Below are 21,807 nucleotides of genomic sequence, written 5' to 3'. Positions count from 1 at the left end.
TTAGAGGGGCATTAACTCTTTGTTGACAACATGGATTGTACCAGATCCTTAAGAATTATCAACATATTTCTATAACATGACATATCAGTCCATATCTGAGTTCTTTATGGGGCATCATTTCATTTGGGCTTCTTGATGTTCATGTGTTTGCGTTGGTCATGAGAAAGTTTGCCGACCACTGGCAGCCCTATACCTTACTACCGTCTCCACCCACGTCACTGCCACGATGCCAGAGACAAGCATCCACATCAATGAAAAGGTGACGCGCTCTGCAGCGACGTGTGCGCTCCTCCTGCGCTGCCGCACATCAGCCAGGTGGTGAAATGTAGCCCAACTTATCACAGGCTGGAAGAATATGGGCAGACAACAATGGAGAGAAAGCGGCAGATGATGTCGAGAAGCAGCCCGCCGAGACAGACCAGACCAGATCCGCAGCTATGAGCTCCTCCTTCACTAAATCTGAATCCACGACCTCCTTGTTGAAATCGTCCTCCGCGGCGGCGAGGAGACCGACACACCTCCCCGAACGAACCACCGCAGAGAGCCGGAGAAGTCAGCATCACCATCAGCACCAGCACCAGCACCAGCATCAGCACCAGCACCAGCACCAGCACCACCACCGTCTTGCCGCAACACTTCAGAGCAGCAGCAGCAAAGCCGAGGAGTCCTTCTGGTCGGCCGAGTGCGACATCAGCGCGCGGAGACCCCTGTGCCACCCCTCCCTCCTCAGCCAGGACAGTAGTACCAATGCAGCCACTCGGGACAAGTGCAAGTCACATGTCCCTCACAGCCAAGTCCCTCACCCGCCGGAGCCCAACGGTGAGGCCGGCCGAGGTGTGAGGGAACACTGCAGGTCATCCAAACCCACGCACCGGCACCACCACCGCAGGAAGCACCACCGACAGGACCAGGACCAGGACCACGACCAGGACCAGGACCACGACCAGGACCAGGACCGTCCGCCGGCGCCAGGCGCACCGCCGGAACCCGAGCACCGCCGCCGCTGTCACACTCACACCCCCCGGCCGGTCCCCAGGGTGCCCTCCCTGTCCGACAGCAACGACGACAGGGCTCCGCTGTGTGGGCCGAGGGAGCCCAGGGGGGGCGGTCATGTCAGCAGTCCCTCCCCGTCCTCATGCTCCCTGGTCCCGCTGTCCAGCAGATCCTCTCGTCGCTCCCGGAGGTCCAGCGCCGCTTCCTCTGCATCAGATATCAACTTACGCACCATCCTTAATTCACTCTTTGGGCAGGTAAGGCCCTGAACTGTAGGAAATAATGTACGTGTTTGACAGAGTTTAATCTGAATCAACTCAATCAGCCCTAACTGCTGCTGGTCACACTGATTTGATTTGAGGGGTGTGAAGATGTGGTGACCTCTGACAAGCTGTGACAGTGATCCACCAAACCCAAATCCCAGTTTATGTGAAAAGTCAGTGGAGTTTGATGTAAATCTTAGAGTAACAGAGGGTAGTACTGCAGACTTGAAAAGAAAAAGAAAAAAAAGGTCAAATGCATTAAGTTTATTGAATCTTTCCCTGCAGCGCTATCCTGAAATTATTGTCTGTATTTCTACAGAAGTGGTGAACGTGGCCTCTGGGTCCAATGACGTCCTATTTCCAATCAATAAGCTAATGTTCTCTGTGATGCAGCCTGCAAACACTACTGGACCAAGTATAGAGAGGAAGAGCTCCTTCTACACATTCATTTCTTATGTAATTTGTAAATACAGTGCTACCTACCTCCTACAGACCTCAGTCAGGCAGCGTTTCCTTATTGAAGTGGATGTGATATGGGGCAGATAAAAATGCTCAGAGAGGTTGAGATATCTGATGTGCTAATGTGTGTTTGGTCAAAGACAAAATGTAAAAAGTATATAATATGTCTTATGTTAGTGCATCATTCAAACAGGGACACTGCAGTGATTGTTGTGTTGTGTGAGAAGGAAATCACTTTGATGTTCCGGTTGGTGGTGTGGGCTCTATTTTGAGCCACAGATCTATTTATACAGAAGAAGCGAGTTAACTTAATACACTTAGATTCTTATCAGCGATGTGGCTTGGTATGTCTGCTTTTTTACATCACAAAGCTCCACAAAGCTCCATCCCGCTGCTGTAAATCCTGCTGATAAGTTGTTTACTGGGGGCATTTCTCCAGTCTCTTCCACAGAAGTCAGAGTTTATTTGCTTCCTTGTATGGTGTTCGCATTTTAATCTGTTCGTGTTTCAGGAGGTGATTTACGTATGTTCCAGATCTGGGGTGCTCTCTGCTGTAAAATGGGCTCCACATGGGAGAGATAGCTTCAAGGGAAAAATCTCCTAGTACTTATAGTATGAAAGCCTTTTCTACAAATAACCTGTGAGTCAGTGTGCGAGCAGCTCTGGGAAAACATTAGTGTGACCTGAAAAAGGTCTTTGATGAGACAGATAGATGGAGAGGAGTTCAGTGACACGCAGAAATGTAACGCATGTTTTTTGGAAATTCACACAGTGCCTTTGGCATTTTGTCTGAACAATGCACCTCAAAGTAAACAGTTTCACTGCTTCGACTACAGGTAGTGTTTTGAAAATGGAAATGCATGCAAACAGACAATGATAGACTAGTCCGTTGTTTCCTTCAGATGTACGCATAACGGCTTCTCACGGTCTTTGTGTGCTTGCGGTTGGTGCCATGTGGCTGCGGTCACAATGACCTTGTCTTCGCCTGCAGAGGGCACAGGATGATGTGTGAGTGTGTTTGCATGTGTGTGTTTTCTTTATTGTTTGTATGTATTTTCACTCTTCTAGCATCATTTGTGAATTAAATGTGACTGGTTTGTGCGAAACTCACAGGTTTTTCTATATCATGGGGCTACATTGATCACACAATCACATTATGATAATAATAATAATATGCTTGGATGTGACCTGATGAGATTGAAAGAACGTTTGCTTTAGAAACCTACTAACCTGATCTCAATCTGCCTATACAGCTCTACATCTCAACATATTGTATTTTTTATTTTTTTTTAGTGTATTTTTTGGCTTTTTTTGACAGCACATAGTGAGATAGACAGGAAAGGGGGAGACAGAGAGAGGGGGAATGACATGCAGGAAAGGTCTGCCCGACGCGGGATTCAAACCGGGGACGCGTCCTCTACATGGGGCGGCCGCTTTAACCACTACGCCATGCACCGCCCCAACATATTGTATTTTTAAGGGAGCCCTAGAAAATCAGTGAAATTACAAAATGCTACATAATATAAGGAGAAGCTATTGTATTCTATACTGAATCAAAATTAAAGAGGCATCTTGTTGTGTTGAAAATCTGGATCAGTCAGTTATTACATCTTGTAAGAGTAGCCTACTGGAGTTTATTGTTCAGTTTGTCATTATGCGTGATGTATTTTGTGTGGGTGGGGGCATGTAAACCAAGAAAAACAAGAAACATAAAGTACAATATTGCATTGCACTGTAATCTAAAGATTGCAAATTGACAAATGAGTCTCGCGCTTGAGAGTGAGAGTGCAGGTGAGGAGAACAGCAAGACTGGAAATAGGTCATTAAACACAGCATGTTCCTGCTAACTTGACTTGCACAGATTTTAATAGCACAGAAACAGCAAACACGTTGCAGTGTGTGTGTGTGTGTGTGTGTGTGTGTGTGTGTGTGTGTGTGTGTGTGTGTGTGTGTGTGTGTGTGTGTGTGTGTGTGTGTGTGTGTGTGTGTGTGTGTGTGTGTGTGTGTGTGTGTGTGTGACCCTGAAATAAAAGGTGACTTGTCAGGTGCAGCTTCCTGTGGGAGAGCTGACACAGCTCACCACATCTCTCTTGTTTACTCTTGCCCGTGCCTCTGTTGAACTTTCTGCGTTGTCCACAGAATAACTGCAACAGTTTGGTCAGTGTGACAAGTCTGCTGAAATCTCTCCCAGACACGCACCCTCTTTTCCTTTAATAGGCATACTCCTCTTTCCCTCCTCAGTCCACTTCTCTCTCTCATTTAGTTTCTCACCCTCACTGTTATTTCTTGTCTCCTCTGTCTCTCTCTCTCACTGCATCACTGACTCTACTTTGCTACTTTCATTTCCTCCAGACAGTGCAGTACAGTGCAGCTCATACAGTGGTCGTTGGTTGTTGTATTTTTCGTTGCTTTTTCAATCAGCTGTAGGTTAGCACCCCAGGCTTCATGGGTCTTGCAGAAGGAGTTTACACTCTCAAAACCCAAACTGCGAGCTTAAAGGAGAAAAAGTCCTCATGGTCCTTCTTAGTGTCTTTTTTCTCTTTTGGTATGGGAAACTGCGTACACTGGCCTGTGAGAACGGTAAGACTGATTTCAGTGTGCTACACTCTTACACCTTCCCTTTTTAGTGGATTTTGTCATGCATTTAATACTGAAACTGGTTTTAAAAAAAAAAATTGACAGCATAGTTTGTTTCCCTAGAAATTTAGTTTAAATGTTTTGCATAGTTTTATGGATATTGTTTAATGTCCATACAAAATACAAATAGAATTTAAAAACTCTAATGAGGATTGAAAACATTTTGAGTGTATTTTTGACAGTCAGAGTCGGCATGTGTTATGTATACCACAGTCGATTCATTTTAGGCTTAAATTATGGAGTTTTATTGTAGGTGTTTTGTAATGAAAGTTATTGAAGCTCGCTCTGCTGATGCACTGCTTGTAAATGTCTCTTGTGTGTATTTGTTGGCCTTGTGTTAGATGAATGGTTTCAAATCTTTGGAGTGCAACAGGCACTATTTTCCAAAAGGCTCTGAGTGAAAGAAATTGTGTCCTAAATAATGTGTTCACAGAATAATGTTTCTGTGTGTAACAGCGGTGCTGTAGCTCGCCTTCTCTGGGCTTCTGAGTATGTTTACTGTACCAGTGACAGTGTATAGGTGTTAGGTGCCAGTCTGTACAACATGGCACATAAACAGTTATGAACAGTGAGTGGAAAGTTGGCAACACGCTGCTTTATTGATGTATTTCAACTGCTGCCTTGTTTTCATATTTTCATAGTTTTCCATTCGATCTAGTGTTTATTTTTACAGCTTATCTGTATCCAGACTCTACACAGAGTGTCACACATCCTCTCAGTTTGTACCTTTATTCCACTCTGATCTGACTGAAGCTCTGTACGTATGTGTGTCTCTGCACCCCTCTGGGAAGATGCTCCAGGATGCTGAGAGGAGACTGAGGGGGGTGCTGTCCTGCCAGGAGATGGGCCAGGCAGGGTATCTTGTGCCTTATCAGGAGTCCATTGTTTCCATGACGCAAAACTGCGTTCTCGTGAGCAACATACTGGGACAAACCTGTGTCTTCCTGAGTACAGGCATGGCCAAGTGCAGGCAGGCTGTACGTAAGTCTGAACAAACATCCTTTTTTATCCACCTCTGTCTCTATTCATGTCAGTAAAGCTACCTGAACAAGATATCTGTTATTATCAAACACGTTACAGTAACAACTCTTGTAAAGACCCTGATTTTCTTACTGTTTCTCACTTTTGCTGCTTTTTCCTGCCATCTGCCGGTGGGGAACACACAAGTTTTGGAAATGGTTGTAGTGCTACAAGAGTGCATGAGAACTGTAAACATGAAAATACATGCTGAGCACATGGATGCAACAACATTCATTTGTTACTCACATTAGATCAGTGGTCTCTGACTTTTAAGGTATAGTTAAAGCAGAAGTGAGTGATCCGGTCGTTTTCGCTAATGCTGCGTTCCAGGCAGGCTTTTGAAATCGTAAATTACAGCTTCAAGTCACAACTTACGACTTTGTAGCGTTCCAGGCAACCCACTCGTGTTTTTCCGACCTGTTTTACCGGTGAAAGTCACTATAACGGCCACTCGTAACTTCCGACCGGTGAACTCGTACCAGATCGAACTGGTACCACTTCACGGTCGGAAAAATACAAGTTTCCTTGAACGCACCATAACAGTCCTCGTCGCTACGTCACCACATTCACGGCGTTCCTTGGCTGCACACACAGCCCTGCATGCCGTTCTCTCTCCTCATTGGATAAAAACTGTAGGATACGATAAATGTTTTCTCTTCGGCTCAGAGCAGAGCAGAGGGACTGAGAGACCCGTGTTTCAGTCCAAACACTCTATGTAAGTGATTGCTGTCGGAAGATATAACTATTTAAGACTTATATTAACACAAATATATCACTCACTTCTGCTTTAAGGGTTTTTTAGACTTTTTTTTTTTTTTTTTTTAGATTTTATTAATTTGCACATATAAGATAGAACAAAACATTTATTTATCTCTCTTACTAGTGAGAAAGATACGAAAAGAAAAATGTGCAGGTGAGGTCTGAAACCCGAAAGGCTTATAACATGACCTCACCTTGACCTAACAAATAATTGAAACACAGTAAAGAAATACTAATCACATACCTTGTGCAAGGTAGAGAAATAACAAAATTAAGTAAAAAAGAAAAGAAATAAAGATAAGGGAAGATGATGATAGTAAAAAATAATAGTAGTAGTAATGATAACAACACTAAATAGATAAATAAATGGAAAGAGGTGAGAAAAGAAAGCGGAACAAAAGAAAAAAAACTGAGACAGATCAATTAAGTTCAGTTCATACTGAACAGACAGATAGAAGTGAGAGTGAGTGCTATCGGTCCTCTCACCTAACTGTCCATAAAGTGAATAAGAAAAATGTCACAGCTTCATAAAAAGAGCGTTCTAATAGAGATGTTATAGGTAAACCGATGAGGCGGAGAACATGCCAGTGTAGGAGAGGATGGATGGTGAACTGACAGTGGTGAATGATGGAAGCGCTGAAGGTGCTGTGCATGTATGCATGTCGGACTGACAGGTCCAATGTGCCTCCTGTGTTTTCTATCTGGCTGGTTCCGGTCAGACAGTTCTTCGGGGCCTGACGTCAGCACTCGCTGTTGTGTTTAGACTTCTCACTGCTCCTGCTGTTAACCCCTGAGGGTTCTGGGATATGTCTGCCTCTCTCTCTGCCCTTTAAAGGTTGTGTTCATTGTGAGCAAGCTCTGAAAAAAATAGAACCAGTCGCATTCTTCTGTGAACTTGGAGGTTACCGCTCCAAGTCATGCTTGATAGGAATCAGCCCTATTTATACTTGGAGTTTTTGTCATCATGATGCGAGATAGCTCCAGCCCACTGTTCACATCTTCTGTTACCTTTGGGGCGTCCGTGAGTTGAGGTTCACAGAACGGCTGAGGATTGTTATGGAAAAGGTTGCTGATTTAGGTTTGGTTATCACTGGGCTCACAGCGTTGTCAGAGGTACAGTATGTCTGCAGGTACCTCCTACATAGATGAGTGTGTTTGTTACGATTTATGATATATGATATGTGACTGTGATGACTGCTTTTTCCTGTTTTCTGATTTTTGACCCATGCTTAAATGTTATTTTGTAATAGGACAGAGAGCTGCGGCCAGAAGAAATGGACGGTAAGTTCATCTTTCTTTATTGTTGTCTCTTTCTTTACTGAAGTTAAGCAGTCAAAGAAAATGTATTGTAATTGATAAAACAATACAGATTTGTCCAGCACTTTACAAACACAAACAAAAATGAAATCAAATGGAGAGGAAGATGAGCTTTCATTTGTGTTGCCCACATTTGTATTTAAATGTGTAAAAATTAATATGTGACTACTATGTTCTTTGTTATTTCTCATCAGAGTTGCGTGATGCTTTTAAAGAGTTTGACAAGGACAAGGACGGTTTCATCAGCTGTAAAGACCTAGGGAACTGTATGAGAACTATGGGATACATGCCCACTGAAATGGAGCTGATTGAACTAAGCCAGCAGATAAACATGAACTGTAAGGGCTCAACTGCCTTTTGTATTTTATGGTAACTCTTCCTTGTAATTCCCGTGGATTAAAATTCTATAACACTATCTCTTTTTTTTTAAGTGGGAGGTCATGTGGATTTTGAGGATTTTGTGGAGTTGATGGGCCCAAAACTCCTGGCTGAAACTGCAGACATGATCGGGATAAAAGAGTTGAAAGACGCCTTTAGAGAGGTACGGGTGTTTGAATGCAGATTCTGATGGTTTGTGTTTGGTTGCATTGATACTTACATGTACCTTAATCTTGTTCTTCTGCTTTTCCTTACCAGTTTGACACAAATGGAGATGGTGCAATAAGCACATGTGAGCTCCGAGACGCAATGAGAAAGCTGCTCGGCCAGCAGGTGTGATTTACATTATTAAAGAGTTTCTAAAGAATTCTTGTGTGAGTGTGGTGTTTCACTAACTTCTGCCAACCTGTTTTTTTTCCAGGTGGGTCTAAAGGAAGTGGAAGATATCCTGAGAGATGTTGACTTGAATGGTGACGGGCTTGTTGATTTTGAAGGTAACAATCTACTTCATTAAAAGAGCTATTTGAAGGTTTTTTTTCGTTTTGTTTTTGTTTTTTACTACATAGCCAACATTAGCCTAATATTAATGATTATTTACCAGTTTAACCAAGAGCTTCAGCCTCTTATGCATTTAGAAGTTTCTTCTGAGAATAAATGCTACTTCAGGGCAGCCTGCTCAAAATAGTGGAGGAGATTATAGCAAGTATTGTTCACTTGGTGATACAAGCATGAAATGTGGCACAGATTCTCTCTAAGGGTCACTCCCCGATATCAACACATGAAAATAAATTCATTTTGGTCTAAAGTATTTAATTGGTTTCACATTTCATTATTATAAGTGTTTTTGGCCCAACAGCTATGAAAAATGTTGTATTGAAAATGGCATGCAAGATGGCTGCCGAAAACTAGTTGAAATATCTCATGATCTATGAAACACAGAAACACAGTTTTTGGTTCTATAGCCTACTCTTTTTTTTTTAAATAGACCTATTAGATTTCTTATCAGAGCATAACTTAGTTGGAAAAGAAAGTTCTTGTTTTTGGTGGCCATATCTAATTTTTTGAGTGGCCACCTTTTACCAAAAGAGTGACCTTTAGAGAGTATTTGTGCCAAATTTTCATGCTTGTATCACAAAGTGGACGATTCTGATGAAAAATGCCATTAATCTGCTGAACGAAATATAAGTGTTTACAATACCTGTAAGTGATGGAAGGAAGTTTGATACTGAAATATTGGTCGTTCATCTGGACTAAACGGCTATTGAAGCTAACTAAGCTATTTAGCAACAGCAAAAAGACACATATAACTCATAACTCAATATTTTTTCATCCTCCACTTCTCTTTTCAGAGTTTGTACGAATGATGTCTCGCTAAGATCATACACTGATCGGCCCTGAATGTGAAGCTGTGTCCTCTACACTTTCACAAGTACAACAGAGGACCTACTAAGATCTTCTGAGCCATCCAAATCTGAGTGACACTGGAAATAAAACTCCTTGAATGTTTTGGAGCAAGGAGTCACCTCACACTTTGAATCAATAAGTGTTCTTCCTAACCAGTCTCCAGTTCAAGTGAGGCAGAATTTGCTGTAGCCTAGCTGATGATTGTCTTATGTTTTTGCACTTTAATTCTCACTAAATGACTTCCTGTGTGGTTAGATTGCTGGTGTCTCGTCTCATCCTCTACATGGTTAAAATATGTGTCTGACAAAATGTCGCCATTGATGTACAACTAAGTCGGGATGAGAGGGTAAATGTTTGTAGAAAAAATGTAAAAGATCAGTGCACTGTTGGACATTTCAGTTCATTTTCACACAGTATGTGTTGTATTAAAAAACTGTTAGTGGAATGTCCTTTGTGTGACATTGGTGCTCCGCCAAGGAAACCATGTGGCAATATCACACCTGTATTGTAACAGTGTGACCATCTGTGATTTTTCACTGTGCCAGTCTCGTCTGATAAAAGTCAAGATCTCTGATACTAATGAGAGAGAGAGAACTCTGAAATACACTTCATACATGTTATTCCCTGCAGTCTGAGGCCAAGGGAAGTTTTAACACTATTTACAAGGATGCACAGGTCTCAAACCCAAAGTGCTTGCTGGGGTTTGCAGCATCCTTATGCAGTGTTAATGGAACTGTCTTTCAGTGCTCTCAGGTTTGTCAAAGCGTTCCTCTCTTTTTTTTTTGAAAATCCATATTTCATTCCCAATCTGAGAACATACAGCTGGAATGACATGTGTGAACTGTATTTACAGTGGAATTGATTATGTTGTACCTGTACTGTAAGTCACTGTCTATATGATTGTAGTTGTGGTAAGATTCCACACATCTGTGTTGTCGAAGCAATTTTTATGCATGCCAAAGACAGAAATTTATTAAATTCAGTATGCACATTTGCATTTTTGTCTAACACAGTAAACAAAATACTTTGCCAAGTTAACTGTAGAGAAATAAAAGGTGTTTACATTGACCCCCTTTTCCTGTGGAGAAGTTGTCAAAGAAAATACTGAAGCAATACAGTTGAAATGATTTTGAGTTTGCAACTGAGACACTGAATGAAAATATACTGTACATACTCAAACACAGTGACAACTGCGTGTTTTGTTGTGGACCTCAAGTTTGAAACTACCTCTTGATCTTCACTGTGTGTCTATGTCTCCTGTCAAATGTCGTTATGGAAATATCAGCAGTGTGTGCTGACACTGAATGTCCCGAGGATAACACCTCCTCATGATATTTATTATTTATACATGTTTCTGGTAGGACTGCAGCTGAGTACGCATTCCCTGCAGAAAGACTGCCACCACTGTGCAAGTCACCAAATGAAAATAATTGTAAATAACTGTGCTGTGTCCATGTGTGACCTTTGACTAATTTATCCTTGATGGAAGGTGTGTTATAGCCTACAACAAACATGCTTAGTAGGTGCACATATTACAAAAGACACATTAGCTGGTGATAGGCCTACTAGCCTATTCATCTGCAAAGACTGCTGTTATGCGAGATAATTGTAGGCTATTTGGTGACATACGAAAACCATTGTTAAAGAATGCAAAACAGTCAACCTTTTAAAATCCATGGGGCGCTTCAGCCTAGTTCTTCTGTAAGAGTTTTGGTCTGTGCCAGACTTGATCTTTACACAGCATTAACAAATTATGCAGTTTGAGAGCACAAAGTCTCCTGACTCTATCTGTGCCATGCATTTTATAAAACCCATACTCTTGAAACAGCTGTCTGCTCTAAACTGATTGTTTCAGGCTTGTGTCTGTAGAGCTTAAGTGTTTACTACACAAATAGTTGATTTCCTTCTATATTTTGATTAAGATTAAGATACAGGCTACTTTATTCCTAGGCTGAGAAAAGTGTTACCACACTGCAAAGAGAGAGATTTGTCACAGTAACCAAATGGTCTAGTAACAGTTTAAAGTGATCAAAGTAATATTAACTCTTAAAACATTGTATGCAAGATTGAAGTTTATCATCTAGCAAGAGAATTGAGGACATTGTTGCAGGCGATGAAAAAGCCATAAAAAAAAACAACAACATGCAGCTTTGGGCCACTTCGGTAGAAACAATGTTGCAAGCAGCAGTAACAGCAACAAATGTTTGCACATTATGCTCCTAAACAGAGCTTCAAACATTACGGCTTTTGTATGATTTTCAGTTAATGTATGGCAAATGTTGATATATGTACAGAATCAGTAGCAACAAACACAGAGGGCTGTGTGTTCATTTTAAGAAGATATGGCAGTTTACCGTATGTTTACCAACGCTGTGTCGAGTAAAGAGCAATCATTAAACACCTGTCACCCGTGGAGGCAATGCTGTTGCCATAACAACTATCTCCATTCATTCCTCTCCGCTCAACCCTCCGCACAGCACTGCGCGCTGCGTTGGACTCTTCTGATTGGACAAGACCCGGACTACGTCAGACAGGAAGAAGATGGGGATGGAGGGGGGGGGTGTAATACATAGGGCTGTAACATATGGGTTATACAATACATTTAATGTAGAAGAGTGAATGGAACTGCTAACTCCACTCAACTCCACTTCTGACACTATGAAAACCGCCTTTAGTATGTTGGTGTCTCTTCACTGAAGGGTCAACAGCAGGTAGATCCAATGGGTAAATCTGAGTGACTGTTTCAGGAAGTTTCAGATTGAGGAAACATGTGGATTTGTAGCTTCGTCTCCCCGTGATTTATGTGCAGAGGAGTGGGTGTCAGATCTGGCCTTTTGAACCCCGACTTTAAGCAGCTCGACAGTGTAATTGGTCATTTTGATTTGATGCTTAGTGTTAGGCCTGCCACAGTGGAGCGGGGGGCTCAGATTGAAATCACTGCCTGGCAGGCAGAACTCAGGGCAGGAGAGCAGACATCCCTTCACTTGACGTGTAACCAGAGGCTTCTTCCTGCACGGTGCCACCAATCAGGACCAGAATATGGGGCATCAAGTGTTTACCACTCCGATAATCTTATGACTTTTGACGGCCTCGACGAACACATCAAAAGTCGGTATTTGCACACAGTTACAAAGTATGATGTGATTGGTTTGCGATATGAAACGGCGTTGAATGAAGCAGGAAACGTTGAGAGGGGGCCGTGATTCGGCAGTGTGTCTGTCACTCATTGGCCGTCTGAGATCTAAGGTTAGGTAGCGCTGTTCCGCCTCCTGCTCCTGCACACACACCGCCACAGCAAATGTTAGTTTGGATGCACACATTGAATGAAAGTCAGTGTAGCAGGCTGTGGCCACCAGCAGCAACGGAGGAGGATATCTGCACACAGGCAACTTATCGTCCGGTGTCGAGTTGAGTCAGCCGGTGAGACTGTCTGCAGAGATAAACTTACACATTGGCAGAAGATATTGGAGACAGGGGACGGTAAGAGACATTTTGCATGATGGTTAGCGGGGCTCTCACAGACCCAGTATTTCTGGTTAGATAGGTAGGTTAGCTAGCTAGCCCACTGACCAGCGTTACTCGCTGCTCATTTACCTTATTCTCTGCTATTTGACCAAATGTCACAGCGGTGGTAACACTGTGATACTGGCACCAATCTGTTCATGTACAACTACAACACCAGTTTATATCCCCACACTGTGTGTGTATATTTCTGTGTGTCTGTGTGATTTCTGTGCTAACGCTACTGCCGGTACCGGAGCTGTTAACGTTAGCATCCGTGCTAACTTCAAGATATCACGTTGCATGTCATCAAGATGAGCCTGCTAGCTCCTTGCGCTAGCTCAACCCTGCGCGTGTGTGTGTGTGTGGTTAATGTTACACACGGAGGGGTTACTAGTACTACCGTGCAGTGTGAGGCTGTGCGGCATGCAACCAGATACCGACGCTGTGTGTCTGTGTGTCTGTCTGTCTGTGTGTGTCCAGGACCGGGCTGTGAGGCAATGCAGCGGGTCACGGTGCTGGTCGTAGCGCTGCTGGCGCTGCTGGCGGAGCAGTGCGAGGCGGACGGCGGCGGCCCCAGCCTCGCTGAGCGGGTCATCTGGGCTGTGAACGCCGGGGGGGAGGCACATGTAGACGTGCACGGTATCCACTTCAAAAAGGACCCATTGGAAGGGAAGCTTGGTAAAGGTGAGTTGGGTTTTTTCCTTCTTTTTGGGGAGGTATGTCACCGGTTGAACTACTGAATACGCGTGTGCGCGTGCTTTGCTGGGCTTCACCTGCTCAGTGACATTGTGAAGGTACATGCTGCTCTCTCAGCCCCAGACATTTCCAGCAGAAACCTCTGCAAGGTCTTGCTTCCGCAAGTAACCGCGACTTAATGAGGAGTCAGCACAGAGCTGCAGCTCCGCCCCTCAGCATGGAGAGGAAGCAGGTGATATGATCTAATTGACTGTAGAGTCTTTCTTGGTGTCGGTTTATGAGGCAGAGATATTGCAGCTGAAAGTTTGAGCGGACACGTTGTGGTAAGTTGCCATTTGCCACAGAACAGCACTGTGTTTGACTCGGTGCAGGAAAAAGGTCAAGGCTTGCCTGACATGAGGGATGATCACTTTTCCAGAAATGCAGCTTTTAATGGGGTCTGGTGAGCAGAATCTGATGCTGTTGTCCTCCATAGCTTCCGATTATGGGGTGCGTCTGCCAATACTGCGCTCCAGTCCAGAGGACCAGATCCTGTATCAGACAGAGCGCTACAATGAAGACACTTTTGGATATGATGTCCCCATTCGTGAGGAAGGAGACTATATACTTGTTATGAAGTATGCAGAAGTTTACTTCGCCCAGTCACAGCAAAAGGTACGACAGTTAATGTTATGACCATAATCATCTGCATATTAGCATCATTTAAGTAACTGATATTTTCTATACAGTATATTTTTTTTCTATGTTTATGTATATTTTTTTTTTGATATCCAATATGTCAGGCATGTCATTTTTTGATTGTCACTGCATGTGTATGTTCAGACAGCTCTCTTTGAGTAGTTTGAACACTCATAAATACACTATGGATGGAACCATGAATTCTGTGGATTTGCTGTGATCCACTGCTGATTTGGGAATCTATTTCTCTAGGTGTTTGACGTCCGTCTAAACGGCCATGTGGTGGTGAAGGACTTGGATATCTTTGATCGAGTGGGTCACAGCACGGCTCATGATGAGATAGTGCCTTTCTCTATCCGGCGTGGAAAGCTGAGCGTGCAAGGAGAGGTGTCCACTTTCAACGGCAAGCTCACTGTGGAGTTTGTAAAGGTGAGCTGTTCCTGTGTGAATAACCACAGCGCAATCGCCGGCATTTGAAACAAGTCGGTCCTGTTTAAGCAGGTTGATTTTACATTAATGAGCAGTTGTCAAAGGCAATTGTGGGTGTGGAGAAATATGGTAAGAATTGGTCCCCATATTTCTTTGTGTCATGCCCACGCATTAGTTCTACACATGCACATTTTCTCTCCATGAATTCACTCTGTTTGACTGTTGGACTATTAATGAAATGACAAGTTTATAATAGGAAGCACAACAAGTTACCCATACAATATGTGCATTCATTGAGCTTGTTGGACATGTTGGTATGAAGAAGTGAAATTGCCATTATGCCTTTTATGGGAAAGTTCCTCTTGGAACTTATTCAAAGTAGTCTGACAAAAAATGTCAGCACATTTACATAATCCTCATCTGAAATGCCAGTTGATGTGTGTGGATCATGCAAATGGTTTGGTTGGCCTCTGTAGTTATTGTTTTGCCACAGCTTTTTAACTTTGCTCTCACCTGAATGCTCTTCTATGTAAATCACATCTCAACTTTGTGGTTTGCTTGCCTGCATTGTCTTTTTCATAGATTTATGCAATTACATTACAATATCTTTTATTAATAAAAGAAAGAAACAGCTGATAATATTGCATAAACAAGAAATAACTGGATGACTTTGGAGTCAGTCGCCTAGCCATGAATCCATCATTCTTATTGAAAACAGCCTCTGATGAGGTTGGTAATTGTTTCACTTCTTTCCTTGTCACATTTTATTCTCTGGTAATACATCTACTGTGTCCAGCCACATGAAGAAGCTGTGCTGTTGGTAAATTGGCTCCTCTGCAAATTATTCACCAGCAATACTCCACTGTTTAGTCACTTCACACAAGCTGACAGTTACAGTGACAGTTTATTACATTTCCCTCTCCGGCTGTCAGCACGGCACCAATTCATACTATGGTACTGGACTACCATCACATTCACTATTGGCATGCCTCTTTATTGACAGTATATAGTTTAATTTGATTTCCTGAAGCAATATTGCTAAAATGCTTATGACTATACAAGGAGTGCTACATTGACCTGACACATCCTGTTTATTTAATCCATATTTGCACTACTACATTCAACACAGCCAAACATCACAGTCAGAGATTACGTTTGATTCTGTTTTGAAGTCTGGGAATTAATCACGATCACTCATGAGGTAGCTGGAGGCCGTGTGTGTTTTTTTTCCCCCCTCTGCCATGATTAGTATTCCCCTTAAGCCCTGGGTTCTAACAAATGAAAGATTTTGCTTGTGGGGTTTGTAGAACATGTGGCTATAGGCTAAATTTGTAGGGTGACATACTTCAAAAAAAAAAAAAAAGAATTCCGCAGTGCCCTCTTTCTTTTTATTTTTTGTAGATCACTTGTTCTCTCTGTTTTCTTTCTCTAAAAAGTGAGAAATAGGACATACCGTCTGCTCTTTCTGCAGACTGAACACAAGGAAGAAGGCATTTCTAATGATTGTTTTGATGTCAAAGTGAGCATCATAGCAAGATACGGGTGCTCCAGCTTCCTACCTTGAAAGCAAAAGAGATTATTGACCAACCTGAAGCTGTATTTTTCATAAATTTCTTTGTACCTTGAGTATATATTATTTTATTTAGTCATTCATAAGGTGTTTTCACATATAGTCCTTTAAAGATATAGAGTCATTGTACAGCCTTTTATTATATGTGTGTGTAGCTTAAGAGTGGTTTGAGTTCATGCTGAGATTTCACACACAAGTCACAGAAAATGCTGACTAATTGCACCAAATTGGTTTGAATGGTTGATGGGGACCAACACCGTTAACCTGTTCTCCTCTGTTTCCTGTCATAGATGCCTATTGCCTAATATTAATAATATTTTCTGCTCTGTGTTTCAGGGTTATTATGACAACCCCAAGGTCTGTGCTCTCTATGTAATGAAGGGGACATTAGAAGGTGAGTCCTGAACATGCTGTAAGCCAATAAGCACTTTGCATTAAACCTGTAGTATATTGAGTAGTTTCCGATGTCTGGTTCAACAAGTAACGTACAGAAAAGTGTAAGTACTTTTGTACAACAGTGTTGCAGGTGAACACTTGAACACATCCAGGCTTACTTCCTCCATCCTTTTGTTTTATTTGACAGATGTACCAAAACTTCAGCCTCACCCTGGCTTGGAGAAGCCCGAGGAAGAGGAGGAAGAAGAGGAGGATAGCGAAGGAGGCGAGGAGGGTGGGAAGAAAAAGCTCCCAGCAGGTTCTAAGTACAAGGTCCGGTCCGGCCCCCGAACACCAAACCCGTACGCGGCCGACAACAGCAGCCTGATGTTTCCCATCCTGGTGGCGTTCGGAGTGTTCATCCCCACACTGTTCTGCCTCTGTCGGCTGTGAGCTGAGACTAGCCGGTCGAGGAGACGACAGGAGGACGAGGCGGACGTGGGACTATGAAGAGAGAGAGACGGAGAGGAGTGGGGGGGGAAGGGGTCGAAGTGACAATGGCAGCACAGGTAAAAACATACACAACAGGAGAGAGCTGAAAGCTTTGAGGAAAACCACAAGGACGGAAGGAACAAAAAAAAAAAAAGAGACGCTAACTTTTACGGAAAGCCACTGCGAAGGCGAAGCAAAACGCTGCTGGTGAATCGTACCGCTGAGGAAAGGAGACGTAGGAAGTGTATGCTGTGCGCTTCTTTGTGAATGTGTTTCGCATCCACCTCTGCTGACCCTTTTGAACAATGTTAGTCATTTTCACTCAGAGACTGGGCAGGATTTACAGTTGCCAGTCTTCACGGTTTGAAACCACATTTCCGCAGCTAAGGGATGCTCAGGAGCGATTGGTCCGGGCCCGTTTTATAAACTTCAAAGCATTGTTTTGTACTGGGTGTTAACACTCCTGCTCAGCATCTGGTCAGACATGTTAACCTTCAAATTGGAAATGGTGCTGCTTAGAAAATTGGTGAAGTAGAATAGAATCAGTCCATCAGTCGAGACAGTTAGTGGAGATAAGTTGCCATTTACGAGGCTTCCATCTTTGTGTGTGTCTGTCCACTCAGATCTAGTTAGTCCTGCGTCGACGTGCCATCTTCTGTTTGTCATGAGATGTTGAAAGAGGAGAAACTGGTGTGGGGCCAGCTCTGCAGCTGGAGGGATTATCCGCTGTGTTTGCCTTTACATAAAATTAGGTTTTGGCTTCACAAATTAGTTAATTAAGGGCCATCAAAAGTCTCCTCAGCAGTGATCACAAATTGAAAGTCCTTCTCCCCACGGATAGATCTGTTTTTTTTTTCAACTTTACAAGGTGTGAATGTTGAGCCTTTAAAAGTTTTTTTTTTCTTCTCCAGTAAGAGACGCCATACTTGCATTTAGTGAGAGGCAAAGTTTATGCTGTGAAATGCTAAAGTTACATTGCTGTATTTGAGGTGATCTTTGCCTTTTCCATTCATTCATCATGCATGCCTGCCTTTTTGTTTCACCAAAGAATGTCTTTTTTTATTTAGAAAAGGAAAACTTGGTGGCCTGTTAATTTGACAAAGTCAAAGTGATGTGTGTGTGTGTGTGTGGCTGATGGTTTAACTGGGCAGTACGCTCACCACATGAAATTGATAACGGCTGATTCAAGTGGAACAGTTTTTCCACTTTTTTCATCTGTGGCTAGACTAGAGGGGGGAGGTTTTTTTTTGTGTGTTTTGTCATCATTTTTTTTGTTTGGTTTAAAACAGATTTTTGTGTTGACTCTGATTGGGCCGTGGGCGTCAGTCCATGTTACCGCGAGAACAAGCTGCTGCAGCTCAATGTTAACATGATAAATCTAATCATCTGTGCCAGTCAACACACTCTGTTTGATACAGAGTCGCTCTGCGTGTACACAGTACCACACCTTCACCCACCTACACTAAGAGATGACAAAGCACAATGTCAGTGGAAGCAGAAAAATCAAATGTTTACCAGATGTTCTAATCTAGATCAACATCTGTTCAACTTTTCCACCTTCTTCTTCTTCTTCTTCTTCTTGGTCCCTCAGCCTTTTCAGATCTGTTGACATTTTCATGTGGACTGTCTCCATTTTGGTAATTCAGTGTGAACTTTCAGTGCAATTAAGCTACATGTCCTGGTCCCTGAATTGATTGAACAAACTGGGGATAACTCGTAATCTTTGAGCCTTTAGTTTTATTTTTGTCTCTACATGGCCATATTATCAGAGTCCACTTTGACTGTGTGTTAGTCTCGGCTGTTGTTGGACAATGATATTTGTTGTTTGTTTTTTTTTGCTGTCCATGCGAAATGAAAAGCAGCTTTGTTCCTCATTTTTTATTAGAGATGTGTTGTGAACCCTGCTATTTATGTATCTGGTTACCTCCCTTAAGTGCTTAGCTCTACTCCAAGGACAATTTTGTAACTTTGCCTGTCTCACTAATGCGTCTTAAATGTCCCCCCGACCCCCTCCCCCCCGCCAGTATTGCTGTTGCCATATGCAGTACTTGAAAAACGGTTAATTCAGGTGTTGCAGATCCTCCCTCACTCCTCGATTCTCCTTCCCATTTTGATTGATGGTGGGCAAGTAGTTAGTGCCAGGAAACATTAAGTCTGTTTTTGGCGGGTTTTGGGGATGTCTGTTGATATCCTTTTTTTTTTTTTTTTTTTGAACGCTGTAAACTTAACTCATATTTAAGACATACACGCACCTTTTTTTCCTCTGAAAAGATGCAAAAAGTTCATATAATTCAGCACCAAAGTCACCGTGTTCTGTTCGTCTGCAAGTCTACACAGTTGCGTGTGTATATAAGGTACAAGGTCACACTTTTTTTTTTATTGTGTGGCAACAGTTTGGATCTCATCACTTTTGTGTTGTAGCTGAGGTGTTAGGGTTTGTTTTGTTCTTTTTCTTTTTCACGTGAGGAAGACTTTGTGGCCTTTCTTCTGGGGAGGAAATGGTTGTTGGTACAGAGTATAAATAAAAAAATTAACAGGCAGCCAGATAAACTGACTGCCAGAAAGTCAAATAAATGAGATTATTTCTGAAAATGTGGGATCTTCCATTTTATCATATATATAATTTAAATCAGAGTGGGGCTGATCTGGAGATGTTTTATAATACACTTGGATTTGTATGTTTGAATTTTTTCCTCAGGATCTGTTTTTGTTTTTGAGTTTTTAAAACGTGATATTTTATTGGTGTGACATTTTGCACTGCCTCATGTATTTTTAAAAAGAAATCGTCATTTTGTGTGTGTGCGTATGTATGTTTGTCTTTGTTGCCTTGAATCATTGAATACAACGTGCTTTACCATCATTCGCCTTGAGGCTACTCTTTTGTTGGCTTATATCAAATTAGCCTTTTTGTTCTGTTGAAGACACTTTCCAGGGCTAGATGTTCATTCCACACAAACGGCTCTTTTTTTTAAGGAGGAAGAGTCCGTAGAGTTATTAAGATATCTTGAATCTGTCGCTAACCTCAACTTTTTCTAGGAGCAAAGCCAGTCAAAAACAAAAGTGGAAAAGGTTTGAGAGATCTGTGTGAAATCTAAATGTCCAGCACTTGTTTCAGACGGTCTTATCTCCTCACCAGCCTTTTTCAGACCTGTTGTTGTCAGTACATCTCACAGCTGAATGAAACTGGAGTGGAATGAAGATCTGCTCTTTCTGTGTTTTGTTTGTTTTTTCATGAGAACCAAAGAATTGCCGTCATTCCATCCAAATTCTTAAGCACAGTGTCCGGACATGACACGAAAGGTTCTTGTTTTCTTTCATCTTTTTTTCTCTTCCTCTCACCTGGTCAGACAGTGAATAAACCAGGGGAAGTGAACATGTCATGTCTCGTCATCAGTTCTGTCACCACTAATTATCCGCCTGCCATGACACCGCTCTTGAAATATTCATCCTAAAAAATTAGAGGCGTTTTTGATTGCTATGTAATTTTTGTTTTTGAGATAAATGTTTTCAGCTCGATGTTTTTTTTTTTTTTTTTTTCTTTGTGTCTCATTTTCGAAGCAGCTGAACATGTGCGATGAATTTAAACTGAGACAAAATTGAACAGCGAAAACATCAGCCAGCTCCGGCCGTCGTCGTCCAGGCAGCAGACACATACACAAAACAAGCGAGGGGCCTGTCACCGATCACACAGCGCGAGTGTGTGTGTGTGTATGTGTGTGTGAGACAGTGAGCGTGTGCTTAAAATCCGAGTCCTACTGTATAGATGTACGTGTGATGGATGGAGAAGCGCTCCTCTTGAGGGCTATGGGCAGCAGCAGGTGGAGTGAAAACTGTATTGAGCCCCTGGTTTTACCCAGATGTGACCAACATCTGCAAAATGGGAAATGCTGATAAGATGCTGTCTCTTTTTAATAAATGTGCTATTTTATCAGACTGTGTCGCTGCTGTTCTTCCAACCCAACGTTCCTGTGATGCAGCTTTCTGAGGATATTTAGTATTAGTCTTGTGTATTTATCTTAGATATTTCCTTAAGGGTCAGAGTTCAGCAGGGTCACTGCAACATGTACAGGCTAGGGCTGTCAAACAATTAAAATTTTTAAATTGCGATTAATCTCAAAATTTCCTGAGTTAAAGGGATAGTTCACCCAAAATTCAAATTTCACTCATTATCTACTCACCCTCATGTCGACTAAGAGCTGTGAGAATTTTCAGAGTCCTCCGTTCCTTCTCGGAGTTACGGGGGGGTCCGCGCAGCAGTATTTGTCCATTTGGTGTGTCTTTTTGGACGAAGAAAGTTGGTATCCATTGACAACCATTATATGGACAAATACTGCTGCGCGGACCCCCCCGTAACTCCGAGAAGGAACGGAGGACTCTGAAAATTCTCACAGCTCTTAGTCGACATGAGGGTGAGTAGATAATGAGTTAGAAAGAAGAAGTAGTAATTTGAATTTTGGGTGAACTATCCCTTTAATTGCATCTTTTTCTTTTTTGCTTGAAATAACAGCAATATGAATGGGAAAAAAATATGAATACCATTCATGCTATTTAAAAATCAGCTCGTTTGGTGATAAGAAGAACAAGTTCTCTAGTGTAGGAACATGAGGAGAAAAAACATATGCAGGTTTTCTGTAACATTTTTTTTACAACCTTAGTACAGGCTTTTTGTTTATCCAGGTGTTTTTTCCCCACCTTCTCTCACCAACTGTGAAAACTTCTTTAAATAGAAGCACATATCTGAAAGGTGGCGGGTGGAGAAGACAAACACAGCTGAACAAAGCACAACGCAGATCCACTAACTTGACAGGACCACACACTTGTGTCAAGAGCCAC

General features: G+C 42.3%; 3 protein-coding genes across 3 annotated transcripts; all 3 read left to right on the top strand.

Annotated features, from left to right (window-relative positions):
* Positions 1-437: 437 nt before the first annotated feature.
* LOC310991060 (uncharacterized protein) lies at positions 438-1,262 on the top strand (the record flags this gene model as incomplete). The annotated part of the gene is made up of 1 exon (XM_083978630.1): positions 438-1,262. The coding sequence occupies one exon, from the start codon at positions 438-440 to the stop codon at positions 1,260-1,262; it is 825 nt and encodes a 274-aa protein (XP_083834756.1).
* A 2,898-nt stretch (positions 1,263-4,160) lies between these two features.
* Positions 4,161-9,201, top strand: LOC310991197 (calcium-binding protein 2-like; the record flags this gene model as incomplete). Its single annotated transcript, XM_083978823.1, has 8 exons — positions 4,161-4,295; positions 5,144-5,329; positions 7,382-7,412; positions 7,643-7,786; positions 7,880-7,989; positions 8,085-8,159; positions 8,248-8,320; positions 9,176-9,201. The coding sequence occupies 8 exons, from the start codon at positions 4,161-4,163 to the stop codon at positions 9,199-9,201; spliced, it is 780 nt and encodes a 259-aa protein (XP_083834949.1).
* Positions 9,202-12,436: 3,235 nt separating this feature from the next.
* mlec (malectin) lies at positions 12,437-20,794 on the top strand. The gene is made up of 6 exons (XM_083979295.1): positions 12,437-12,710; positions 13,215-13,418; positions 13,906-14,084; positions 14,361-14,537; positions 16,444-16,501; positions 16,691-20,794. Exons 1-6 carry the CDS (start codon positions 12,554-12,556, stop codon positions 16,933-16,935), a joined length of 1,020 nt encoding a protein of 339 aa, XP_083835421.1. The 5' UTR covers positions 12,437-12,553; the 3' UTR covers positions 16,936-20,794.
* Positions 20,795-21,807: the final 1,013 nt, after the last annotated feature.

The sequence above is a fragment of the Trachurus trachurus genome, assembly GCF_905171665.1.
Source record: "Trachurus trachurus genome assembly, chromosome: 9".
In the NCBI taxonomy this organism is placed as follows: Eukaryota; Metazoa; Chordata; class Actinopteri; order Carangiformes; family Carangidae; genus Trachurus; species Trachurus trachurus.
The sequence above is the reverse complement of the archived record's forward strand: the minus strand, read 5'-3'. Positions and strand labels throughout refer to the sequence as shown.

Excerpts from the sequence above, each read along its gene's own strand:
- mlec (XM_083979295.1), top strand. The coding sequence starts at position 12,554 with ATGAAAGTCAGTGTAGCAGGCTGTGGCCACCAGCAGCAACGGAGGAGG. Across the intron at positions 13,419-13,905 it reads GGAAGGGAAGCTTGGTAAAG|CTTCCGATTATGGGGTGCGT; the intron begins GTGAGTTGGGTT and ends TGTCCTCCATAG. Across the intron at positions 14,085-14,360 it reads TCGCCCAGTCACAGCAAAAG|GTGTTTGACGTCCGTCTAAA; the intron begins GTACGACAGTTA and ends CTATTTCTCTAG.